At 37.1% G+C, this 22,385-nt stretch overlaps 5 protein-coding genes and 2 pseudogenes across 8 annotated transcripts; 2 read left to right on the plus strand and 5 right to left on the minus strand.

Annotated features, from left to right (window-relative positions):
* LOC106301444 overlaps nucleotides 1–1,501 on the plus strand; it is a 2,053-nt pseudogene extending 552 nt beyond the window's left edge.
* Nucleotides 1,502–1,581: 80 nt separating this feature from the next.
* Nucleotides 1,582–3,023, minus strand: LOC106301445 (thioredoxin-like 4, chloroplastic). Of its 2 annotated transcripts, none has more exons than XM_013737843.1 (4): nucleotides 2,932–3,023; nucleotides 2,108–2,612; nucleotides 1,954–2,007; nucleotides 1,582–1,872 (listed from the first exon to the last, which is right to left on the minus strand). In XM_013737843.1, the coding sequence occupies exons 2-4, from the start codon at nucleotides 2,552–2,554 to the stop codon at nucleotides 1,744–1,746; spliced, it is 630 nt and encodes a 209-aa protein (XP_013593297.1). In that variant the 5' UTR covers nucleotides 2,555–2,612; nucleotides 2,932–3,023; the 3' UTR covers nucleotides 1,582–1,743. The 2 variants fall into 2 exon arrangements, with proteins under 2 accessions (XP_013593297.1, XP_013593298.1); XM_013737844.1 differs by lacking the exon at nucleotides 2,932–3,023 and adding an exon at nucleotides 2,733–2,924.
* A 291-nt stretch (nucleotides 3,024–3,314) lies between these two features.
* Nucleotides 3,315–6,248, minus strand: LOC106301189 (geranylgeranyl transferase type-2 subunit alpha-like). Its single transcript, XM_013737536.1, has 8 exons — nucleotides 6,064–6,248; nucleotides 5,827–5,989; nucleotides 5,547–5,707; nucleotides 5,345–5,449; nucleotides 4,498–5,253; nucleotides 4,243–4,420; nucleotides 3,957–4,128; nucleotides 3,315–3,864 (listed from the first exon to the last, which is right to left on the minus strand). Exons 1-8 carry the CDS (start codon nucleotides 6,177–6,179, stop codon nucleotides 3,479–3,481), a joined length of 2,037 nt encoding a protein of 678 aa, XP_013592990.1. The 5' UTR covers nucleotides 6,180–6,248; the 3' UTR covers nucleotides 3,315–3,478.
* A 153-nt stretch (nucleotides 6,249–6,401) lies between these two features.
* On the plus strand, nucleotides 6,402–8,264 carry LOC106306546. Of its 2 annotated transcripts, XM_013743202.1 has the most exons (4): nucleotides 6,402–6,480; nucleotides 6,628–6,831; nucleotides 6,922–6,968; nucleotides 7,122–8,264. In XM_013743202.1, exons 2-4 carry the CDS (start codon nucleotides 6,656–6,658, stop codon nucleotides 7,784–7,786), a joined length of 888 nt encoding a protein of 295 aa, XP_013598656.1. In that variant the 5' UTR covers nucleotides 6,402–6,480; nucleotides 6,628–6,655; the 3' UTR covers nucleotides 7,787–8,264. The 2 variants fall into 2 exon arrangements, with proteins under 2 accessions (XP_013598656.1, XP_013598655.1); XM_013743201.1 differs by having other exon boundaries at nucleotides 6,628–6,968.
* LOC106306545 (NADPH--cytochrome P450 reductase 1) lies at nucleotides 8,125–12,145 on the minus strand. Its single transcript, XM_013743200.1, has 17 exons — nucleotides 11,657–12,145; nucleotides 11,455–11,514; nucleotides 11,286–11,362; nucleotides 11,138–11,195; nucleotides 10,976–11,059; nucleotides 10,854–10,890; nucleotides 10,635–10,704; nucleotides 10,320–10,511; nucleotides 10,146–10,238; nucleotides 9,837–10,062; nucleotides 9,664–9,747; nucleotides 9,418–9,569; nucleotides 9,245–9,341; nucleotides 8,947–9,174; nucleotides 8,746–8,868; nucleotides 8,539–8,652; nucleotides 8,125–8,425 (listed from the first exon to the last, which is right to left on the minus strand). The coding sequence occupies exons 1-17, from the start codon at nucleotides 11,966–11,968 to the stop codon at nucleotides 8,345–8,347; spliced, it is 2,088 nt and encodes a 695-aa protein (XP_013598654.1). The 5' UTR covers nucleotides 11,969–12,145; the 3' UTR covers nucleotides 8,125–8,344.
* Nucleotides 12,146–12,778: 633 nt separating this feature from the next.
* On the minus strand, nucleotides 12,779–14,182 carry LOC106304749 (annotated as a pseudogene).
* An 879-nt stretch (nucleotides 14,183–15,061) lies between these two features.
* On the minus strand, nucleotides 15,062–18,615 carry LOC106301949 (MADS-box protein AGL24-like). Of its 2 annotated transcripts, none has more exons than XM_013738441.1 (9): nucleotides 18,426–18,615; nucleotides 18,017–18,226; nucleotides 16,907–16,988; nucleotides 16,622–16,683; nucleotides 15,978–16,077; nucleotides 15,846–15,887; nucleotides 15,704–15,745; nucleotides 15,480–15,619; nucleotides 15,062–15,400 (listed from the first exon to the last, which is right to left on the minus strand). In XM_013738441.1, exons 2-9 carry the CDS (start codon nucleotides 18,196–18,198, stop codon nucleotides 15,382–15,384), a joined length of 669 nt encoding a protein of 222 aa, XP_013593895.1. In that variant the 5' UTR covers nucleotides 18,199–18,226; nucleotides 18,426–18,615; the 3' UTR covers nucleotides 15,062–15,381. The 2 variants fall into 2 exon arrangements, with proteins under 2 accessions (XP_013593895.1, XP_013593894.1); XM_013738440.1 differs by having other exon boundaries at nucleotides 16,622–16,686.
* Between the last annotated feature and the right edge of the window lie 3,770 nt (nucleotides 18,616–22,385).

The raw sequence follows: 22,385 nt of genomic DNA on the forward strand, positions 1-22,385 counted from the left end.
GGGGGGGGGGGAATTGATTTCGTAAGGTCGATGCTGTGTTGTCGTTATTGGGTGGTTCTACTGCTCCGCAGGAGATGGAGATAGCTCAACAGAATCATATGGTAACCACTTTTGTTGTTTGTCTGTTTGTTTGTGTTCAAGTTTTACACAATGGTCACCTTCTTCATCTATGTTTTTTTTCTTTTTCCTTCTTTTTGTTTAGCCTGTTGTGGAACATCAGAGCCGGTGTAGCCATCCGCAACGGGCGCAGTCCTTGGATAGGTTTCGGAAGAAGAGGAGTGCTAGATGTTTTGCGAACCAAGTAAGATATGGTGTTCGCCAGGAAGTGGCTTTAAGGTCAGGAGATTTTTCATTCTCTTGTTTTAGTTGTTATTATTCTAGATTTGAGGTGCTACACATCCGAACCGCTCTTTGATTTTTTTTTTTTTTTTTTAAACCAGTTTGAGCTTATTAACCAACTTCTTAAGCCTAGGTGGGTACACTTAGTGTTGATGTAGCTTTTGTTGCAAGTGGAATCTTAGCAAAATCCAAAGTACTTCACTATTTTTGTTAAGTTTGGCGACTATGAAAGTGATTATGCAGTGGCACAGGTTTCAATGTCCTTGGCTTGTTATAATACATGAGAATATGTTTGTAGTTGAGTGGGATAGTACTGAGTCGTGGTTAGTGTCATAATTAGCTTTAACTGAGAATAAATGACGTGTCTATCTCATCTTCAAGAGATAGAATTTGTCACTTTTCCTACAACTCTGACTTTGTTTAGTCTTTACCAGAATGCCACGTAATAAAGGCCAATTCTCCTCTGCAAAGACGGCTGATGGGGCTTATAACTCGGGCACAGATCAAGATAACGCACATGATGATGGCCGTCCAGAGATATCGTGCGTTATGCCTCTGCCACTTAACTGCTTCTTCAATTAGTGCTCAATTTTTTCTTGCTCTTTAAATATGAGCGTGTCTTACGTGTAGGTGTACTCATTGCGGCGTTAGTTCCACATGTACACCGATGATGCGACGTGGACCTTCAGGCCCCAGAACTCTCTGCAATGCATGTGGACTCTTTTGGGTTTCCAGGGTGCGTATGAATCTCCACAAAGTGATATAAATGCATCATCTACTCATTCTGTTTTCACATATACTATGTGCCTTTAACGTTTTTAAAATTGTTAAATTTTTATAGGGTACATTGAGGGATCTCTCTAAGAAAACAGAAGATAATCAGGTGGCAATGATAGAACCTGTAAGCATTTTATCCATGTGTATCTCTGGTTTGTTGTACACATAAAAGGGAAAGCTTCATTCATTATTGTTTGATACTGTAGGGAGAGCTTGGGAGTGATGCGGATGCTAACAACTCAGATCTATGAACCTGCAACTGTCGAAGAACTCTTTGCCTTGGTTTCTCTTGCTAATGGTGTTAACTCTAATATGTTAGGTAATCACGAGATACTGTGATAAGAATCAGAAGATAGAAGAAACTCTTATAGTATTAGTTGCTCTTCTCTATGAATGTATCTTCTCATCATCACATATATTATAGAAACCTTAACCGAATCTCAAATCAAATTACCATATTAGAAAGAAAAAAAATGTTGCATCTGTCTTATTCAGTATGATACTTGCAAGAAGAATGAGAGCTGTTTAGGCATCTTTACAACAAGTTTTGGGGAGGATGTTGCTGCTGTTTAACACTATCGGTTACATCATTATCTATGATTTCAAAGAGAGAACCAAATGTGGGGTTTACTCCGATGTGCTTGAAGATTCAGAGGAAGTATATTTGACTATAGAAGCGTCAATCCTCTCCTTGTCTCTAGTTGCAAATGCTTCTAACAGAACTCCGTTTTTATAGAAATGGAAGAGAGGAACCGACTGTAGATATTATTAGACTGTAGTAAATCAAAACTCTCTTCTTGTTATTGTTATTGTTAGATAGCAAGAGGGATTACGTACCTTTATACGGAGCCTTTCAGCGACTTCAGATTGTTCATCATATTCGTCTATCACCTGCCAAAATAATTTGAGCAACTGATGAATCTTACTCAGCCAAGAAGATGGAGTGTTGTAAACAGGATGAAGTTTTATTCATACTGAAAAGGATACTCACATTATGCTTAAGGAAGATAACGGGAGCTTCTTGGTCACCAGATTGCTTGCAGAGCTTTGAGAACCCCTGCTCTATGTATTTACAACTACCACATGAAGGACGATAGAAATCAACCACAACCAAAGTGTTAGTCTCCTTGGCTTTCTCCAGGACTCTAAGAAGTTCATCATCTGTCTTGAACTCAGTGACACACTCAACCGGACATAGATCTTCTTCGTCTTCATCACTCAAGTCCGCTTGGATCTCCTGTCCTAAGCTATTCGCTCTCCACGTGCAGCTTTTGTTTATTATAGTCATGGATGAAGAAGAAGCTTCAGCTCTTAGAAACGACAATCTGACTTCATTTTTGCGACTGATCCATCTAGGAAATGCACTGGCTTCTATCGATTTCACTAGTCCGTTGCCAAATCTTAGGTACTCCGGATGAAGAGTGCTCTGCTTCTGCATTGAAAATGAGTGTCAACAGCAGATCAATTGGATGATTTGATCCAAGTTTTGCCACAATCTGGAAACATTCAAAAGAATAACCATATTAGAGAGAAATAATGCAAGTGTTTGTTACAAAAAGAACATGTAAACGCAAACTCACTAAAGAAAGACTAATCAGAAATGCACAAATGCATACATTGAAAGAACCATAACTGAGAGTAAACCAGTTGTATATTTCGATACGTTATGATAAACATAGAGATTTTACTGGGCGTCTCAGAGAGATGAACATAGGCAACCCAAAACAAAACCACATAAAGCATAAAATATCTGAGTTGTGGGCATCTTCATGTTAAGAAATAATGGTAAATATTTGTGTTGGATTGGATTCTTACCTGTGTCAGAGAATGGCTTGAGATTGAGAGTAGTAGATGAAGTTGAAGCACGGAAACTCTTTGGACATGGGAAACAAGAATCCTCATCCTCCAAGTTGGCAACTTTCTAACCACACAACAGAAGACCAAGTGATTATTGTTGTTGCACTGGGCCTTTTCCTTACTGGGTTTGGGTTTACACTCAGCACTTACTTGTCCACAAAATAGTATTGCTAGGTTCCAACAGTATCTCTCACATTTGCCTCTACCTGACATAGGAGTATTGTTGGAACCTATATAGAGTGTGTGCATATGCATGTACCATATACCAACAAAACCCTGCTAGGGACTACTAATTAGTTTATCTACTACTAACAACAACAATACGGACATAAAACAGATAATTAATACAAAATGTGGTAAATAAATGGTGCACAGTCGTTGTATAGAAACAAAGTCATATAACAAGACTGTTGAGAAACAAACCACAAAAACAAAGCACATCATCAAGAGAATCCAAATAGCTTTGGGGAGTTGATGATCTATAAATTAAGTTAAAAATCTTGGCCTATGATCTAAATCTGTGGCCATTGAGCCATACAAGCGTTGGCACAACCTGCGGAACCAAAGTGTAGAACTCGTCCCCTGCGATCATGTTGCCTGCTATATCTAACTGTTTCAGGTTCAAATCTCTTAACACAAAATACGCATCCCAGTATTTGGTGACCAGACTAGTCATCTGTCTTCCAACTTCATCCTCAGTCCACTCCGAATTAGAGAGGGGTGAAGAACAAAGGTACCTCGTTGTGTCAACCGAGTGCTCACCGATGTTGTTGTGTGAAACATCCAACACTCTCAGCTGTTTCAGATGTCTTAGAGAGTCCAGTGCTGAAAAACTCCGGATTCTGTTGTGACTCAGGTTTAGGCAAGAGAGGAGTTGCATTGCCTCCAATCCTGAGACGCACATACACACCATTAAACCCCAGATGCAACGGTTCAAATCAAGAACATAAGCATGTAAACACAGGACATTCTGAGAAACTTACCTTCAGTTGAATGAAGCTCATTGTGACTTAGGTCTAACATTTGGACAAACAGCAACTTCTTAACAGAGGCTATCCGAGATAGCGATAAGTTATTCAGTCGGAGACATACAGAATTGTTCATATCCCTGTATCGAAAGAGGTGTCTCGACAAGGATTCAGTGCTTGAAGTCACCTGCATGAACATTCTTTATGAGTAGTATGCATGATGAAATAGAACTTGAAACATCTAAAATTATATAGCTGAATCTCAACTTGTGATTCACAGTTAAAAAGAAGACTCATGTACCTTGTGGAGTAAAGCTACGCTGTGCTCATCCTTGTAGTAATGATAGTGCGAAGAATCCAGCACCATTAGATCATTATACAGCTCGAGAATTTCTTCATAGTGAACACCCTTAACACCATTCTCCGATATCATAGCTTTAGCCATCAAAAGCCTTGCAAGAGTGAGCTTTCCAATTTTGCTAAACAGGAAAAAAGAACACAAAGTTCAAGACTAGAGTTTATCTTCCCCATCAAAGCAAGAAAGTAGATAGGATACCTGTCAGACAATGCACGAAATAACTCAATCTCTTCCTCTATAGCTTCCTGACGCCATTTCAAACCCATCTGTTGATCTAAGTTGACGAGAAAGTTCAAATCTTTTGACTGTGCATCCCAAATATCGAAACCATCCGTCCATGAAACAACGACTTCTTGTGAATCTTCTCGGACGGTGTCATGAACATGCGCTGTGAAGACAAACTCATAAGGAGTGCTGAAGTTACATCCTCTGGAAGAAACAATTCCTGGAGAGTTCCCAATTCTGACCTTCACTGTGTATTCCTTGGGGAAGCAAGGCTCTGAACTCATATATTTAAGACGAGCAACCCATACAGAAGACACCCGAGAGTTTTTATTCGAAACTGGCTCCCAAACAAGGTCCTCATTTCCTCTCAGTTCAGAATCAACCGTGACAGTAGACGAGCTTACTCCACTAACAGCTTGGTCGAAGTAAAGAATCAGTGGAAAAGAACCCGACTCAGAACAAAAAGTAGTGAGCTTAGAAGAAGAAGAGTCATTCAAGCACCCAGCTCCTCCAGAAAGATTGATACAGGAACCATGTGAAGGCCATGAGGAAGTGAGAAGAGGAGTCTCCACATTAACAGTTTGATCAAGAAGCCAAAGATGATAGAACCACCCACTTTGGTCATCTTCGTCCGTAAAGATAGCATCATGTACAAGTTTATATTCGTCAGGAATCTTCTCATTTGGCATGAACCCCTCAGCCTTTGCAAGCAGACTTGAAAGTAGCACGCTGCAGAATTTCAAACAATAAAAAATATAAATATATTTACAAGAATATGAACATGTAAATCAGATATTTAACTAAATAATATCATGCGTACCTACGATTATGCCAAGCAGAGTAGTTGCTGAAATCTTTACTGATCATATCCTCTGTATACTTCAACTCATCCTCTTTTGACCTGTTGGTTAGCTCCACAACAAACCTGGTCAAACAACAACAAGACATGAATATGCAAAGCTTTGATTAGAAAAACGCACTAGTGCACTTTAAAAGAACGTTGGCATTCCACAAATTTTCACCTGCGATAGTTCCAAGCGTGAAAGTTTCTGGAATCAAGGGTCTGGAACTTATCCAAAAGCCGTAGCTCATTCCCTACGGAGGAATGGCCTTTACTCAAAACCCACTTTCGATGATGCCAAGCACCGTATGACTTGAAGTTCTGCCTCAAAGCACTTTCTACCTGAACTCAGAACAGAATCCACAGTAACCAACGATCAACTACTTGCATAAAGTGCAAACCTTTACATGAATGGCTGTGTGGAACATGTACATTCCAGATCAGTGGACAGGAAAGCTCACCACTTTAAGCTCTTCATCGAGAACAGACTTGACCAAGTCTTGATTAGACTCTTCTCGTGAAAGGGTATCCTCTACGGCGAGCTTACGGTAGTTCCAAGCCGTGTACGCCTCCGGATTGATCTCTAAGAGCTTCGTGCTCAAGTCAATAGCTTCCTTGGTATAACTAGAAACCCCAGAACATTCAGATAAGCAACAGATGATTGAATCAATCTGATCAGTGAGAGAGAAAGTTTGTACATTTTGGCATGGTGATTGGACATGAACTGATTCTGGAGAGATCGGAGCTTAACGGCTTTAGCAGCGGAGGCTGCTTCCTCTTCTGGCTTGTAAGCCTTCCTTGGACGACCGTGCATTTCTTCTCCGGCGTTGATGAGAGAGGCTAGAGTCGTCGCGGCTTCGAATCGAGAGAGAGAGAGAGGCTATTCAATCGAGAATTTATTCCGGTCTGGTTTCATGATTTCAACCTGGTCGAATTGAAATTACGGTCGATCACTAACCGGGTTTATATTTTTGGTATGATCACGAACCGGGTTTTATAAATGTTGGAGGCTTTTGTCATGGTTGTTGTGTCTCTATTATTTTCAGTTCAGGGATTTGATATCAAGCTTTGACGAAGAGGAAGTGAGGATTTTGACGAAAGCTTAACTTGTAAAGGTTTGCATCGATCTCAGTTTAGTTTTCCCAATTTGGGTATCCGTAAAGTTTGAAACTTTAGGTTTAGACATCTTTCGTTGGGTCTTACAGTGTTGGGTGCTGTGTTACAGTATGCTTGTGTTTTTATAATGCTTTTGTATCTTGTAGTTGATTAGCTCTGAAGCTAAAAGTTATAATGGAAGATTCAGAGAAAAGAAAACAAATGTTGAAAGCAATGCGAATGGAAGCTGCTGCCGCTGCTGCACAAAATGATGGTTCTACAGAGCCTGAAACCTCTATGAACAGAGGTCACCTTTCAAATCCGTTGGCTGAGACATCTACTCACCAGCAGGAGTCTTGTGAAGCACCAAGGTTTGATTACTACACCGACCCAATGTCTGCTTATTCTAGTTTCAAAAGAAACAAAACTTCTAAGCAAGAACACATCTCATGTCCTCCTAGTTATCAAATGATGCCTCTAGCACCGGAGTTTCCACCATCTGTTCCAGGTGCTTGTTTCTTTTGCAACATCCTTTATAGTTAATGGGTCGGTCTTAGTTTTCATTTTGGCTATATTCCTGTGAGGCCAAATAAAGTAGTCCACTGATAAGTCTTCGTAAACAGTGTTCCAGTTCTGATCCTTTCACTAAAATTGTTAACAGGATCGTTGGGCAGTGACTATCAGGCACATGCCAATCATGGCGGTTTTCAAGAAGCTCATTGCGGTGGTGATGATCTCCATACCGAACCAAGAGGCGTGGCACTCTCGCACAGAGGTTCACCCGTCCCTTGGAATGACAACTTCAGGCCTCCGCCTCCTCGTTTTAACCATTTAGGTCCACCTCAGTGGGTGCCTCGCTCTTTTCCATTCTCTCAAGGAAACCATGACATGGGGGATAATAGATTTGGTGGCCGAGGAGGCAGCTACAACAATACCGCTCCACAGTTTCCCCAATACGGACCACGACAAGCTTCCAACTGGGCTGGAAACACATATCCTAGCTCAGCAAGAGGCAGAAGCCGAGGACGCAACACAAGCTTTGGAAGAGGTGGAGGAAGAAGACACATGGAACAAGGTGCAGACCGGTTTTACTCCAACTCCATGGCTGAAGATCCATGGAAGTATCTTAAGCCAGTCTTATGGAAGAGTTGTTCAGTAACTTCGAGCAGCAACTCAACAGGTCAAGCTTGGCGTCCCAATTCTATAGCACCAAAGAAACCTATGATAATAGAAGCTTCCCACAAACCCAGCAATAATCAGCAGAGCCTTGCTGAATACCTTGCTGCTTCTCTAGATGAGGCTACAAGCGATGACCCAAGCAATTGATCATGACAACTTGAGCAAATTTGAAACACCAAATCCAAGCATCTTGAGCTCCATCAGGATGCCTGGAAATATCACCTGTGAATCTTTCCAAACAGGTATTGTTCCATGGATGGTGTTGAGGTTCTTAACGAGGTTCTTAGCGAGACACATAAGAGAATGATGGTCATCTTGGAGGTGCGAGTTAGAGAGTAGACTGGTTAGCAATCCTGGTGTTCGGTCAGGGTTGTGATTATCCAATTGTTGTGTACCCGTGACGATTTTGATTATCCAATTGTTGTGGAAACCTATCAATAAAATATGTTATACTTCATGATGTCTATTAGACAGTACAAAGCATGAAGCCAAAATCATCTTCACTCATTTATTGGACTGTATAGTTCTTCGTCCCTCTTACAAATTTGTTCCTTACAAAGACACTTACACAAACCTTTTCAGTTTTCGTGTTTGACTATAATAAGAACATAAAGGAAAATAAAAAGTCAATATCTAAATGTTAAAAAACAGCCTTCGTATTAAGAAAGCTAAGAAGCTGAGATTCCCAACTAAAAACATCATTAATCACCATACATCTCTCAGGTACCTTCCTTCAGTTTGAAGTTTCTTAACTATAGCCTCTGCCTCTGATGAACTCACACCTTCCTGGAGATTTGTAAAACATAAAAAAAAAACATAGTTGGTATCAATCTTCCAGGAAATCTAACCAAGAGAAAATCCCAATTCTACCACTTGTTTCAGAACACTCATTCCATTACCTGCTCCTGAACAATGGTATGTAGAGTCCTGTGAACATCTCTCGCCATGCCCTTAGCATCACCACATACATAGAGATAACCTTTTCCCTTTATTAGATTCCAAACTTGTGCAGCCTGAACACATAATGAAAAGCAAAATAGAAATGGGATTACTATACATTCCCCTTTTACCAAAGCCTGATGCTATGCATCCCCGGATATGCTTACCTTCTCTATCATCTTATGTTGAACATACTCCTTCTGTGCTCCCTCACGAGAGAATGCCACGATAAGCTCAGAGATCACGCCTTGATCAACGAAGTTATTGAGTTCATCCTCGTAAATAAAGTCCTGCAAGTCATAAATGTATCAGCATCTCAATCTCAACACGGTGACAATTCTGATGAAAAAGGTGCATCAAGGTCTCACCATCCGTCGGTTTCTACACCCAAAGAAGAGCAAAGATGGACCTAGTTCAGCTCCATCTTCTTTTAGTGCCATCCTTTCCTGTAGAAACCCTCTAAAAGGTGCCAGTCCAGTCCCAGGTCCCACCATAACGATTGGAACCGAAGGGTTGGATGGTAGTTTGAAATTAGATGCTCGAATAAATATTGGTGCTCCACTGCATTCACTACTTTTCTCCGCAGGAACTGCATTCTGAATTTTTCAAAGCTGTTAAAATCGAAAAGCAACTGAAAGATAGTGTAAAAAGGAAGGTAGAAATTACCTTCATCCATGTCGAACATAACCCTTTGTGGATTCTACCAGTAGGAGTTGGACCGTATACTAGTGCGCATGTAACATGAACTCTGTTTGGCGCTAACCTGTATTAGACGACAGAGAAGCTCAAGACTAGTTTTCCTTCTGCCAACAATTGGTATTTCAAAATCAAATAATCACCTCGGCGAGGATGAGATGGAGTAGTAACGAGGTTGTAGACGAGGAGCTATTGCAGCAAAAAACACGCCTAGTGGGGCTTTTGCAGATGGAAATGCAGACATCACCTCTAAAAGACTTCTCTGGCTTGCAACAATCCATTGTGAGTATTCATCCTACAGCCAAAAGAAAAACTCAAAAGGATGATAACTCATGAAAACTTAACACCAAGAGAATAATATATATACACCACCACCACCGGTTCAGAACCTTTCCATCAGGTGATGTCAGGTGCTTAAGTTTCTCGGCTTCACTTGGTTCAGTGGCATAGGCCGCCAAGGCAACTAACGCAGACTGAAACCAGAAGAACAGTTTAATATTTAGGAACAACTAAAAAAATCAAAAGCTATGTGATGCTGATCTCAAAAATAGTACAAGATAACCTTGCGAGGAGGGCTCAAAAGGTCTGCGTATTTTGCCAAAGCAGTACCAAGTGTGCATGGACCAGGGAAGGGAGGCGGCAACGAGCTTCCCCGTGGTGAGCCATCTTCCTTATCAGTATGTACGGAAAACACTAAATCTAGAGAGTGGCCAAGCAATTTCCCAGCTTCCTCAACTATTTCAGCATGATTCTCAGCATATACTCCTACATGGTCTCCTGTTTCATATCTGCCCAGAAATGCCATTCATTTTTATAAACGGGTGAACGATCTGCCATTAACTAAAACATCAGATCAGTGTTAAATACTTACGTAATACCAGTGCCAGATATGTCGAACTCGAGATGAATACAAGACCGATCAGATTCTGGTGTGTGAAGCTCTCTCTGCACAGCTACATTAGCTCTGTTCTCCAAAAAGAACCAAAATTTAGAATGCAACCAAAAAAAAGATAACACTGTATTTATTACACGGAGCTTCATATACCTGCAAGGATGATGAATGTCAATAGCAGTATTTCCGTTGGCAACATTTGAGTCCATTGATTTCTCAAATTCGAAACTAGAATCATGAATTACTAGCCGGTATTCAGGAATAACAGCTGTATAAGGAGTTACCACACTTGTATCATCCTCGTCTCTGAGGAGCTTGTCTAGCTCAGGCCACAGCGATTCTTTCCTGCAAACCATCCAAGAAAACATGAATAATACAGCGTAAAGGTGATCAAGCCAACTCTGAAGCTTCCCCTTCTATACTAATCTTTCAAAATAGCAAACGTAAGACAGAGAATCAGAAACAAACCAGGCATTAAAATCATCCTCAATGCTCTGATCATCATCTCCTAGACCAACTTCAATAAGACGCTTTGCACCTGCATTGAATGTTGACGACAATAATTACATTACCCGACAGGAAAATAGAAAACATCCAGTACCATTATCATCATACGTTAACATGTCTCTTTCCAATATATACTAGCATTAGATAAGAGCTGAAAACTACGAAAACATACTAATGTACCTTTCTTAGAGAGCTCTTCATCAAGAACTATCCCAATCTGTTCCACCAGATCAAATTACAATCAGTTAAGGTTGGAAGAAAATCAATAAGCTAGAAGCAGACACATTTTCTTAGCACACTACCTTATTAAAATGTTCATATTGGCGATTACCAAGAGCAAACACGCCATATGTTAGTTGTTGAAGCCTTATATCCCCTTCATTTCCCTGTAAACATGAAACACAAAAACATTGACGCCTGGGAAAAAGCTACTAAAAGCATATCAAATCTGAGGGAAAAAGAACCTCGGTAAACCATTTGTAAAATCTGGCAGCATTGTCAGTAGGCTCTCCATCTCCATAACTAAACAAATTGTCAAAAAAAAATGAATCCAACAAACTCAAGAAGGGCATATAGCAAAAGAAGTCACATTCAGATTCAAATATGTCATACGTAGCAATACAAAAGAAAGCCAAAGTTTCCTTCTTCATCTTTTCTTCATATTGGTCGTCATCAGCAGCATAATCATCCTAATTAAAACCATGACCAGATAAGATAAAAAAAAAAAAACAAATCAAGCGATGAAAATTAGCCTCACACAGGTAGGTGAAGTAGATCATACCAAGTCAATAACTTTGACTGCAGCTTTCTCATATCTCGCTTTGATCTCTTCTGCCAATGCCTAAGAAAAATAAATAAAAAATGTTCTGAAATGACCCAACTCATAAAGACTACACCTTTGAATCGCAACTGTAACTCACACGACAGAACACAGAATCATAAAAATCACAGCTTTTTTTTCAGCAAATAGTCACACACACTACCTTAGCAAATCCTTCAGCTGTTCCAGTCTGAGTACCAAAGAAGATAGAGACTCTCTCCTTCCCAGATCCCAAATCCACGTCATCGTCCTCGTCCTTAGCCATCAGAGACTTGGGGATCATCAAAGGCTTCAGCTCTTGCCCCCGATCCGACGTCGTTTTCCTCCATAGCAGTACCACGAATCCAACTACCAGCGCCAAAGACGTGGTTACTACCACGAGAACGACGTCGTCCGACACAGAGTCGCCTAGGTAAGGACCCAAGATTGACCTGAGCTGCTTAAACAAATCGGAGGCATACAAAGCAGAGCTCATCTTCTTTCTAAGAATTTGAGAAAGATTGGATCTTTCCCGTCGCTCTATCTATGTGCCTCTCTCTCTCCAAGGATGGAGGATTATTCGGGAGAGATCGAGGAGGGAGATGACGGTTGAGAGACGGCTGATTGAATTAAACGGCGATAGTTGAATCTGAGTGTGGGCCCCTGACCTTTTCGTAACTCTTTCTTCTTCTTCTCTTTTAACATTGTCAAAGCTCAAAAGGCATGTGGGGTCTCTGTTCCTTCGGTTAGTTTGGTTTATTTGATTTTCGGTTTAGTTCGTTTTGCTTATAATTGTTCCCAATTGGACGGAAACAAACTCAGTTCGGTTCGGTTTAGTACAATCTCTGCCTAGTGAGAGTTTACACCGAATTTAACTGAAGTTTTCGAGTTCATGTTAAATGTTTGATTTTAATTGATTTATAATTTTGGTTATTTCAGTTAGTTTGGATCAAAATTTTGGTTAGTTTAATTAATTCATTTTGAAATTTGATTAAAAACTAATTAGTATAGTTTTAGTTTTAGTTATATTTTTATTTTATTTTATTTTTTGAAAAACACAATTATGTTTGGTCCAAATAGGGTTGAGTGGTCTTTTGTAGTTGCCAAATTGAACCAAATTTTAAACTGAACATATACCAAAAACCGAAAATTTTGGTTTGGTAGACAGGGTCAAATCCGCAAAGCTACTAGTAAATCTCAAAAGTAAAATCTTTTCTTTAAAGAATGATTTTTTCCACAAAATACAACTTTTATAAATTATTATATGATTAGACTGAAAAGAATCAGTAAAGATTGTGGACAATCAGAGGAGGAAAGGTTAAGCTACTTTACACATACAATCAGGAGCTGGATAAGTGTAAATAGACTTTCTTAAACGAAGCTGGCCTTGGCTGTTCTTATGCCCTTTCAAAACTGCTCCTTCAAACTCAGACCAACCTATACTCCTGTTCACTAAAACCTGTCCCAAAAGTATCGTGTTTGGGTTTACGGTCATGAGATTCAAGTACGCTCCATGTGCCAGCAAGGCATTATGCATATTCCCTGGAGACGCAGAGATGAAGATATCGCTCTTCATACTCACATAGTAATCCACTGCAGCCATTACAGAAGCTTTCCCTTCTACCTCAGCTAGCTCCTCCGCAGAGGCTAGGCTTTTCTTGTGTTTTCAATCACCGGGAAGAGTTTGCGCAGGGTGGAGATTCTTGCTTCGTAGACTTGGTGTTGGTAGTGAAACCTAAAGCTGAGAGGAGTAAACCGATCTCTTCATCTTTGTTTCTTAGCTCCTCATCTGTGAGCTGTGAGTTTAATACCCTTCCTTGCCAAATCACTTGGCGGTATTTTGCCACAAACCTCAGGGTAACAACAGGCAAGAGATTCTCCACATACCAGTCTGCCGAGGCGTGAGTAGGCGCAGTCTTGATCCTTGTAGCTCTAATACCTGTAGCGTAATACTCCATGCGTACTGTGTTGGAAGCTCTGTAACAATATACTCACCTCGTCTTTAGGACGCAAAGTGATCCACGTCGAATATATCTGAGAAGGAACAGGCAACTTAAAGTCTCTGTAAACAGAAGAGAGTTGTTACCTTGAGGAGGGTGACGTTCAATATCTTGGCAACAGAAACATAATGTAAAACGATGAAAGAGGAAGAAAGCTTTGTTTTTTGTAAAGAAACTTACGAGGTGCTTTGTAAGGTTGAGTGCAAGGCTTCCAAGGTTGATCAGGAAAGGGAGACCATAACTCCACCTGTTGTCTAATCGACTGCACATTGTGAACAAAGAAACACACTTACAATCTTGCGATCAAGAGCACCATTCCTGCAAACGCCACAGAGCTTCTTCCTTCACCTCTCACATCAAAGAATGTAGAGGGCGGAAGAGATTCGAAGAGAAGATCGGGAAAAGGAGCACGAAGACCCCCAGCGAGGGATGATGTCCTCTGCGACTGATTAAGGTTCTGCAATAGCTAAAGTTGCTTCATTTTGGACAATTTTGTATGTCGGAAACTCAGCAGAAATGAGCGAATAAAGGATCAAGCTTTTGTATGTGTTCCAGAGCATGCTTTTGATCCTAAAGTTCCGGAAGAAATCTAAATTTTCGAAATCTGGTGGTGGGAATAAGATCTACCGAAGAGCGATACAAATCTTACCACACAGAAGCCACCGTTGATACTTGTTGGGCGGAGGTAGTCGTCATTTACAGTGTTAAATAATGGGTGTGTTACAAACATACAATTTTTTAGTTGCAATTGATCATTTATTTTATCACTAACTGTAACCAAAAAAATAAAAAAAATGTCACACAGAAATTTATTTTTATTTACAAGATCGATACAAGAATGATAAAAAGATATAGATTTGATTTCGTCCATATCACAAATTAGGTCCGGATCAGGTACCCGACGAATTTTAAGGTATCCGGAACCTTCACTCGGTGCATCCATGTTTTTATTATTTTTATTTAGATATCTGAATCCATGGTTTCCAGATATACGGATGTCGGATATGCTTCTAAAAATTGCAATGTCCACGGATATCTGAATCCGGATTTGGATCTTTAAAATAAATAATAAATAATATTTAAATATATCAAAATATTAACAATAAATTAAAAATAAAAATGTATATAAGATTTTGAATTGTTTCTGTATATACTATTACAAAATTTACATAAAATTTATATACTATTATAAAATGATTATAATAAATAAAATTAATTTTTATATATAAATATTACTATTTTAAAAATAATTATCAATAAAAATTACGGATCCGGATATCCAAACTAAAAATCAAGATATCCAGATCCAGATTCGGTTTTAACAGATCCAACATTTTCCAAATCTAGTCCTTGGATTTTTGGAGCGGATCCGGATCGGATCTCGGATAATAATTCCAGGCCTATCGCAAATATTATAAGGTTGCAACATGGACATATATAACAAAATTTTACGAAATATGTTAATCCCTGTAAATGTTGATCAATTCGTATTATATTTCAACAAACAAACAAAAAAGGTATTCAGACCTAGAAGATGGAAATCACAGTGTAAACACACAGAATTAGGGAAACATTAAAAGAACATGTCGGTTGCTAACAGTCTTTAGACTCTTTAACACTATAAAGTACCAAAAGAAAAAATAAATAGAAGTATGACAACAAAGAAGTGCAAGACAAGACGAGAACCAACGATGTTTCTTTGGTGCAAAAAAGTTTTAAAACGAAAAAGAAGACAACAACACGATGTGAAACTTGCTCACAGTCTCCACAATGCAATGAGAATTCACTCTTCTCCCATCTAAATCTTTCCAACACTTATTCAAAGGATAAAAAAAAGTGAAAAGGAAGACTTGCAATTTGTTTCATCCCATCGAAGTCAACCCTGCACGCACTCTCTTCCCTCGCCGTATTATTCCCAAGATGGAAGCCTAACCCCCCAAAAAAAAAATCCACAAAATGAGTAACATACAGAACTTAAAAATGTATTTACAATGGAATCAGTTTTACCCAAGTTTAAGAGAAGTGTCGGAGAAGTCATCTTCAAGGGGAGCTCCACTGTCATAGCTTGACACATTTGTGGTCGCCGACTCTGTCTCCACAGCCTCCTTTAACGCCATCGTTTTAGCCATTTCCATCGTCGTCACTACCTAATATTATATCAAATTCAATTGGCCTATTAGTATTACTTATAAAAATATTAAATTATATATACAATATGTATAGAGCCATACTCTCTCCCTCAGTCTCCTATTCTCATCCGCCAATTCCGATCCCTGCGTGTATTTACTCCAGTTATTAATATGTGGTATACTTAATATAACTAGGCTTAGTTAATCATCATATCATTTGATAATATGAATTGTACGTACTAACCCGTTTCTCAAGTGAAGAAATCTGGCTCATCAAAAACTCTCCCTAGTTAACAACAACAAACAATGTCACCTTTTCATATATGTGCTACATTAAGAAAACATGTATGCTATTAGTCTATGTCTAGTAATGAACCTTTTTCTCAGACACACGGCTGAGTCCGGATTCGAGCATTTTCTCCAGCCGCTGCAACTCTTCTAAGTTCAATCCTTCGAGATCCTCTCCTCTCAGTTTTCTATTTTACGTTAGAATACAACATATCTAATAATCATTTGTCTTTATATATTCAATTTCAGGAGAAGACTTAGACCCACATCACACACAATACGCATACGCTAATAATAATGTGGATGTTCTATTAAAAAGAACCTCACATCGGATAAGAAAAAGAAAAAACTAATGTCTTATAATATCTAAGAACGCCTAAACTATTATGGTAGCTTTCTCATTCAAAAAATTACCCAACCAGATATCGGCTCATAATGTCTATCAAACAAAAGTTTTATCCACCTATAGGTCCTATACTAGATGTTGATAGCTACAAATATTTTAATAAATATGAGAATAATGAGTCATATTTGCAAACTATTAAACTCTCCGGGACTCAAGAAATCATTCTTAAAATCTATTAATAAAACATCAAGGAATCTGCACATGAAATGAAATGACTTCGTTTTTAGATGAAATAGATTCTAAAACCTATATGTAACATTCACAAATCATTCCCAAAACATAAAAACCACACATGAAAAGTTGCAAACATATGGATGATGCCATACCTTAGCTGCTTGGTTTTGTCTTCAACTTCCTGGCTTAGTCGGGAGAGGTTACAATCTTCAAGCTGCTAGATGCAAAATCAACACTTTTAGGTTCTATTACTGATATGTGAAACTAAGTATTTAAATGATTCGAGCTTAATGATGATAATTATGATATGCCTTCTATATCGCTAATTCTGGACTTACACCAAACAATTCAAAGAAACCGCATAACAAGTGAATATTGGAGAATATTAAGAGAAAATTATTTGATGAAAGGAAAAGAGTGAATGATAGTGAGAATACCTGGTGATATGGAGAAGGTAGACCCATCACTTTGTTGATGTTACTTGCATGAAGATTATACCTTCCCAATATATCTCTCATCCTACACGTTTCAACAAACGATCCATCTTTCATATGAACATTTTCTTTGTCCAAATATGCAATTTGCGAAATTAGTTAACTAAGGAATACACTAGAAGCATGTCTTTAGTCCCCCCATAAAGAAAAGGAAATCAAAAGTAGACATCACGTCATAACATGTGCAGAAGATATTTATTAAATGGCTACATTCTCAGATGTATATGCTTCTCACAATAAAATAAACGAGTGGTTCAGACTCAATCCCAATCATACCAAGTGACATTGTTAAAAGACTTTTGTAATACATAAAATAATGAGAAAAATCCATTCTAATTGTGGAAAGTACCATGTATCTATATATGCACATGCTTGCATAGGTTAGTACAACCACACTATTATATTCTACTCTCCCCTTTCTGATTATACAAAGTTAACCATAACTTTAAATAAAAATTAATGAAAAGTAAATAACACATACTTATATTTCAGTAAATTTCAACGTAGTTACAAAATGTGTGAGATAATAGTTATAATTTATATATTTTTACTAGTGAAAAAGGATGAGAGGAAGTAGAATAATTTAAGTTCGTCAGAATCTTTCTTTTTCCTGTTCCAATATACTCTTTCCGTTTCATATTAAGTCTTTCCGTTTCATATTAAGTGTCGTTTTAGAAAAAAAATTCGTTACAAAATAAATATCGTTTTCGATTTTTAATGCAAAATTTATTAATTTTATGCAAAATTTATTTTTCTATTGGTTGAAATATGGTTAGATGTATAAGTAATAGTATTTTTTTTATAGGAAATGTACAAAATTAATTATTTACTTACAAAGGAGTATCATCGAATTATGCGGTGTGTGACACGAGTTGATTACGTACATGATATCTCCAAGCCCGAGAATAATTTATCAAGTAAAATAACCAAAAATCTCATATAATTACGTATCTTGACATAATAACATCTCTCCAACCATTTTCTCTATAAGACAAAACAAAAATTGGAAAAAAATAAAATAATAGAAGATCTACAACATGAAAGTAGATATACCTTGAGCTAGAGAACTCGAATAGCTTGCCGGTGGCGGAGAAGATGATGAGAGCAACATCGGCATCACAAAGAACCGAAAGTTCACCAGCTTTCTTGAATATACCCCTTCTTCTCTTAGAAAAAGTAACTTGTCTCGCTGTTATGTTATCTATCTTCTTTATCCTTCTCTTTTCTCTCGCCATCTTCTTCACTACTGATCTTGAATCTTGCCTACCCATAACAGCATTTAAACCAAGAAACAAAGTGGGACGATGGTTAGCTAAAGAGGTTTTATATAATATTCTCAGGAAACCCTAGAGAGAGAGAGAGATCAGATCCAAAAACACAAAGGGGTAAAAGAAAGAACAAGACTAGAAGAATCCATGAAATGTTCTGCTTAAGGAGAGAAGAAACAGATTCACAGATGTACCCTTTCTTTGAGTGGGAGGATCTTGGATTAGGTTTTGCAATCTCAGAACCCACTTTATTAATTCCTGAGAAGATAAAAACGCCTCTTTATTCCCTAATGTAGTGTGTGAGAGAGAAAGAGAGAGATAGTGACCGGAGAGTTTGTGTGTTCAAGATTGGAAAGACGAGTCTGCTTTTCTTTTAGCTAAACAGTGATTCACTTATTAATGGACCATACGTTTTGTGTTCCATCAGTTTCCCAAATTAAAAATCATTAAAGTATAAATATACATAAACACATTTTGTGTTCTGACTGACCTGGCAGGCTAGAGACTACTACAGTGCGCTCTTCGTTCCCATCTCAAGGCCATCTTTGATCCTAGCACCTCTTATGGATTGCTTAATCAATTTTTTACTAATAAATGATTAAGCACCACTTCTTCAACAACTTAATTAAGCACTTCTCAAGTAGCATTTTTTATTTTATTAAGATGTTTTATGTTTTTGTTAAATTCAAAAATTAATAAACACTCCACTTAAAGACCGCGGTTAATTAAGCACCTCTTAAATAGCATTTTTTATTTTATAGGATATTTTCAGTTTTTATTAAATCCAAAAATTATTAAACACTTCACTTAAGGACGGCGGTTAATGGTGCTCTAACATCAATTAATCTACTTTTGTTGCGTTTTAGCTCAACTGGACGGCCTATTATTGTGTTTCTCATCTAGTGATCTTACTTATTTTACATCGCTCATAGTGATACTAATCCTTAGATTTTTATGGGATATAATATGTTATTATAATTTGATCAAAAAGGTTATCATAAATTTTTATTCTTTTTTTTGTTTTACAGTTTGGAGCCTATTTTTTTTTTATATTAACTGATTAAAATAACTTTGGACTATAAGTCTGTAACTAATGTTTTCACTCATCAATAATGTATTTCGCCATGAGTCATGGATTAATCCGGGATACTAACTTAACAGTAGCATATTCTATTTGAAACTAGAAGGGATATTGTTTTATTGTTGTTAGATATGATTTTTTGGATGATGTAATTATGTGACCAGTCTTATTTGTAAAGAGCATTATTTGATGTTTTATTGTGTTATGTAGTATTAGGTAATACGTTATGTGTTAATATATTATGTGTTTGTTTTTCAATAATGTGTTGTTGTGTGTATAATAGTACTTGCGTGGTGAAGTGAACTTCTAATGTAAATTATATTGAATTTTAATAACTTTGCATTTACACATTTGTTAGATTGATGGTTTTAGCGTCAAAATTGTATTTTATTTTGTCACATTTTTGAACATTACTCTTCTAAATGTTTTGTTGCCCACTCTCCATATTTTGACATTGAGTTGTCCCCATCTATGTAATTCACCTACCTTTCCGGTGTGCGGTGCTTCTCGCCATCACTGAGAAAATTCTCACCTTTGCGTTCTTGTTTTTCCTCACATTCATCTCTTGTGATATTATCTGATATGTGTTATAGATCATGCTTATGAGTTTCCAATTGTGTCGGGGTTTTTTCACTGTGTTGTAGGTTGTTTTGGTCAATATTGGTCCTCTTCTTTTTTATATTTTGGTTAATGTTAGAAACTATATCTCGTTGGGTTGGATAAGAGTTCAATTGTCTTTGATGTTGTCTTCCTCTCGTTGACTTGTCATCGATAGTCTCTGCTAGTCTTGGTTTTCAAGATCTGGTTTTTGGTGATCTGACTTCTATGCTCTTTTTCATAGTTCGAGGATAGCTCCACGGTTTGCTGATTTTGTTTTGTTTCCTTTTCTATCTTTGTTTTCTCATCTTGTTGCACCTTTCATTGATGCTCGCTTCTCTGGTGGCTCTTTTTCGCCATATTTGCTACTTCAGGTTTGAATAGTATTTTCTTCTGCGTATGCTTTGTGTGCTTGGAAGGTTATTTCTAGTCTAAATCTTAAGCTCTTGTTTTTCGGTGGTAGGCTTCCATTCTCCCTCTCTCAGGTTGTTTCTTTTCTCTTCTTGCTTTCCTTGGTGTAGGTGTGCGGAGTTAGTCTTTGGAGCTTTGGTCTCTTCTACTTAGAGCTTTGTGGTTCTTCGCTGGGATGAAAGCCTTGTATGTGCTTGTTTAGTTTGTGAGGTGCTTCTTAAATTTTAGCCGGTGATTGTGATTCCGGTGCTTGAGGCATGTGTCTTCTTGTTTCGTGGTGACTCTGGTTTCCTGATGATTATTATTTTTCTGACCTTTTTGGGTTTTTTGGGTTGGTGCTTGATCACGCTCCTTTGAGCTCGGAGGAATGTTTTGTCTTATATTTTACTCCTTCTGTTCCAAAATAGATGATGTTTTATAAAGGTTATGATGTTTCAAAATAGATGATGTTTTGATCTTTTATATTAATTAAAATTTTATTGAAAACTGTGTGACCAGTGATGTTTTATATTTATTTTTAAGGATCGGATTAATTAATTTTAGTTTATATTTTTAATGTTATTTTTTAGAAAAAGTGTATACTTTAATTCTTGTGCATACACTTAAAACATCAAATATTTTGGAACAGAAGGAATATCCTTTTATCTTTTCAAACATCTGCTTGTTCTATCCAAGATATTATTGGTAAGATGAGGTAAGTTAGTTTTATTTGTTGATTTTTTTCCAGCTCGAAACTTTTATTGAGTTAGTGTTACTATAATATTTGGGTTGTGGAAGTTGTAGGTTTAGATTATGTGTTGTATTCTAGTTTTTTCTTATTAGTTTGGTTATTTAATGATTTTTAATAGGAAAATAAATATATAATTTATAAATAAAATAATAGAAAATGATAAAATAACAGAAATTTATGTTATTTTTAGTCAAAACCCAAATTAAATATTTAAAATTATTTATTTATTTATTCATCTTGAATTTTAGTGACCAATAAAATAAATTATCAAATTTATACAATAATGATTAATATTTAAAGAGTAAATAGTGCATAATTAGAAAGCACTTGGCTAAATTGCAATAATCTATAAAAAAAAGACTTAAAATGTAAAAAGCAATATATATATGAATGATCCATGTCATCAAACCCTCTAGCCACTTGTGATAAAAAGAGAAAAAACTAATTTTATATATAAAGATGTGTCTTTTTTGTAATTAGTAGATAGATATTAATTTTATACCTACCTTATTGGTTTTGATTTATCACATAAATGGTGTGTATTAAATATTCCATCTATTTTTTTTTCAATCGTTCATCCACACCAGATGCGACACTTGATAAAATCTCTCATATCTTTATCCCACCATCAGTAACTATCTTCTTTTTACAAAAAAAAAAAAAAAAACTATCTTCTTTTCTGTTAGGTCAGCCTTTTATCTAACGCTAACTAAAGTTGATCTCTGATCCGGTTACACAAAAAAGATAAGACTGACAAGTAGTCTTCTGATTTTTTTTCCGGTGTCAGTGAAAAAGTAAAAAGTAGTGAATTTGGGCCATATTAATGTCCAAAAACAGGCCCATCAACAAAAATTCTTTCCGACAGTAATGGTATGTTTGTTTCACGATTTATCATCTCCATCCATATGATTCATTTGTATGATCTATTCGGATGATCCATTCAAAATTTTATGACTGTTTATTTGTCCATCCAGATAGTTCATCTAGATAAATCATCTAAATGGATCTTATGTTTGTTTCTTTATTTTCATTTCCATCCAAATGAGTTTAATAAACAAATTACCAAAATACCCTTGTGTTGATTTAATAATATACTTGATATTAATTTTAACTATATTACATTTAATTATTGAGTCTAATATATTTACATTATAATTATTTAAAAATTATCGAGTTTTTTGTGGTTTTGGCGGGAAAATAAGATTTTTTGGTTTTAGCGGTAAAACGCATTTTTTCGGTTTTGGCGGAAAAATATTTTTTTTTTGGTTTTGGCGGAAAAGCGCGTTTTTGATGTTTTGGCGAGAAAATATGTTTTGCGGTTTTCGCAGGAAAACA

This window comes from Brassica oleracea, chromosome C7 (assembly GCF_000695525.1).
Source record: "Brassica oleracea var. oleracea cultivar TO1000 chromosome C7, BOL, whole genome shotgun sequence".
NCBI classification, from domain to species: Eukaryota; Viridiplantae; Streptophyta; class Magnoliopsida; order Brassicales; family Brassicaceae; genus Brassica; species Brassica oleracea.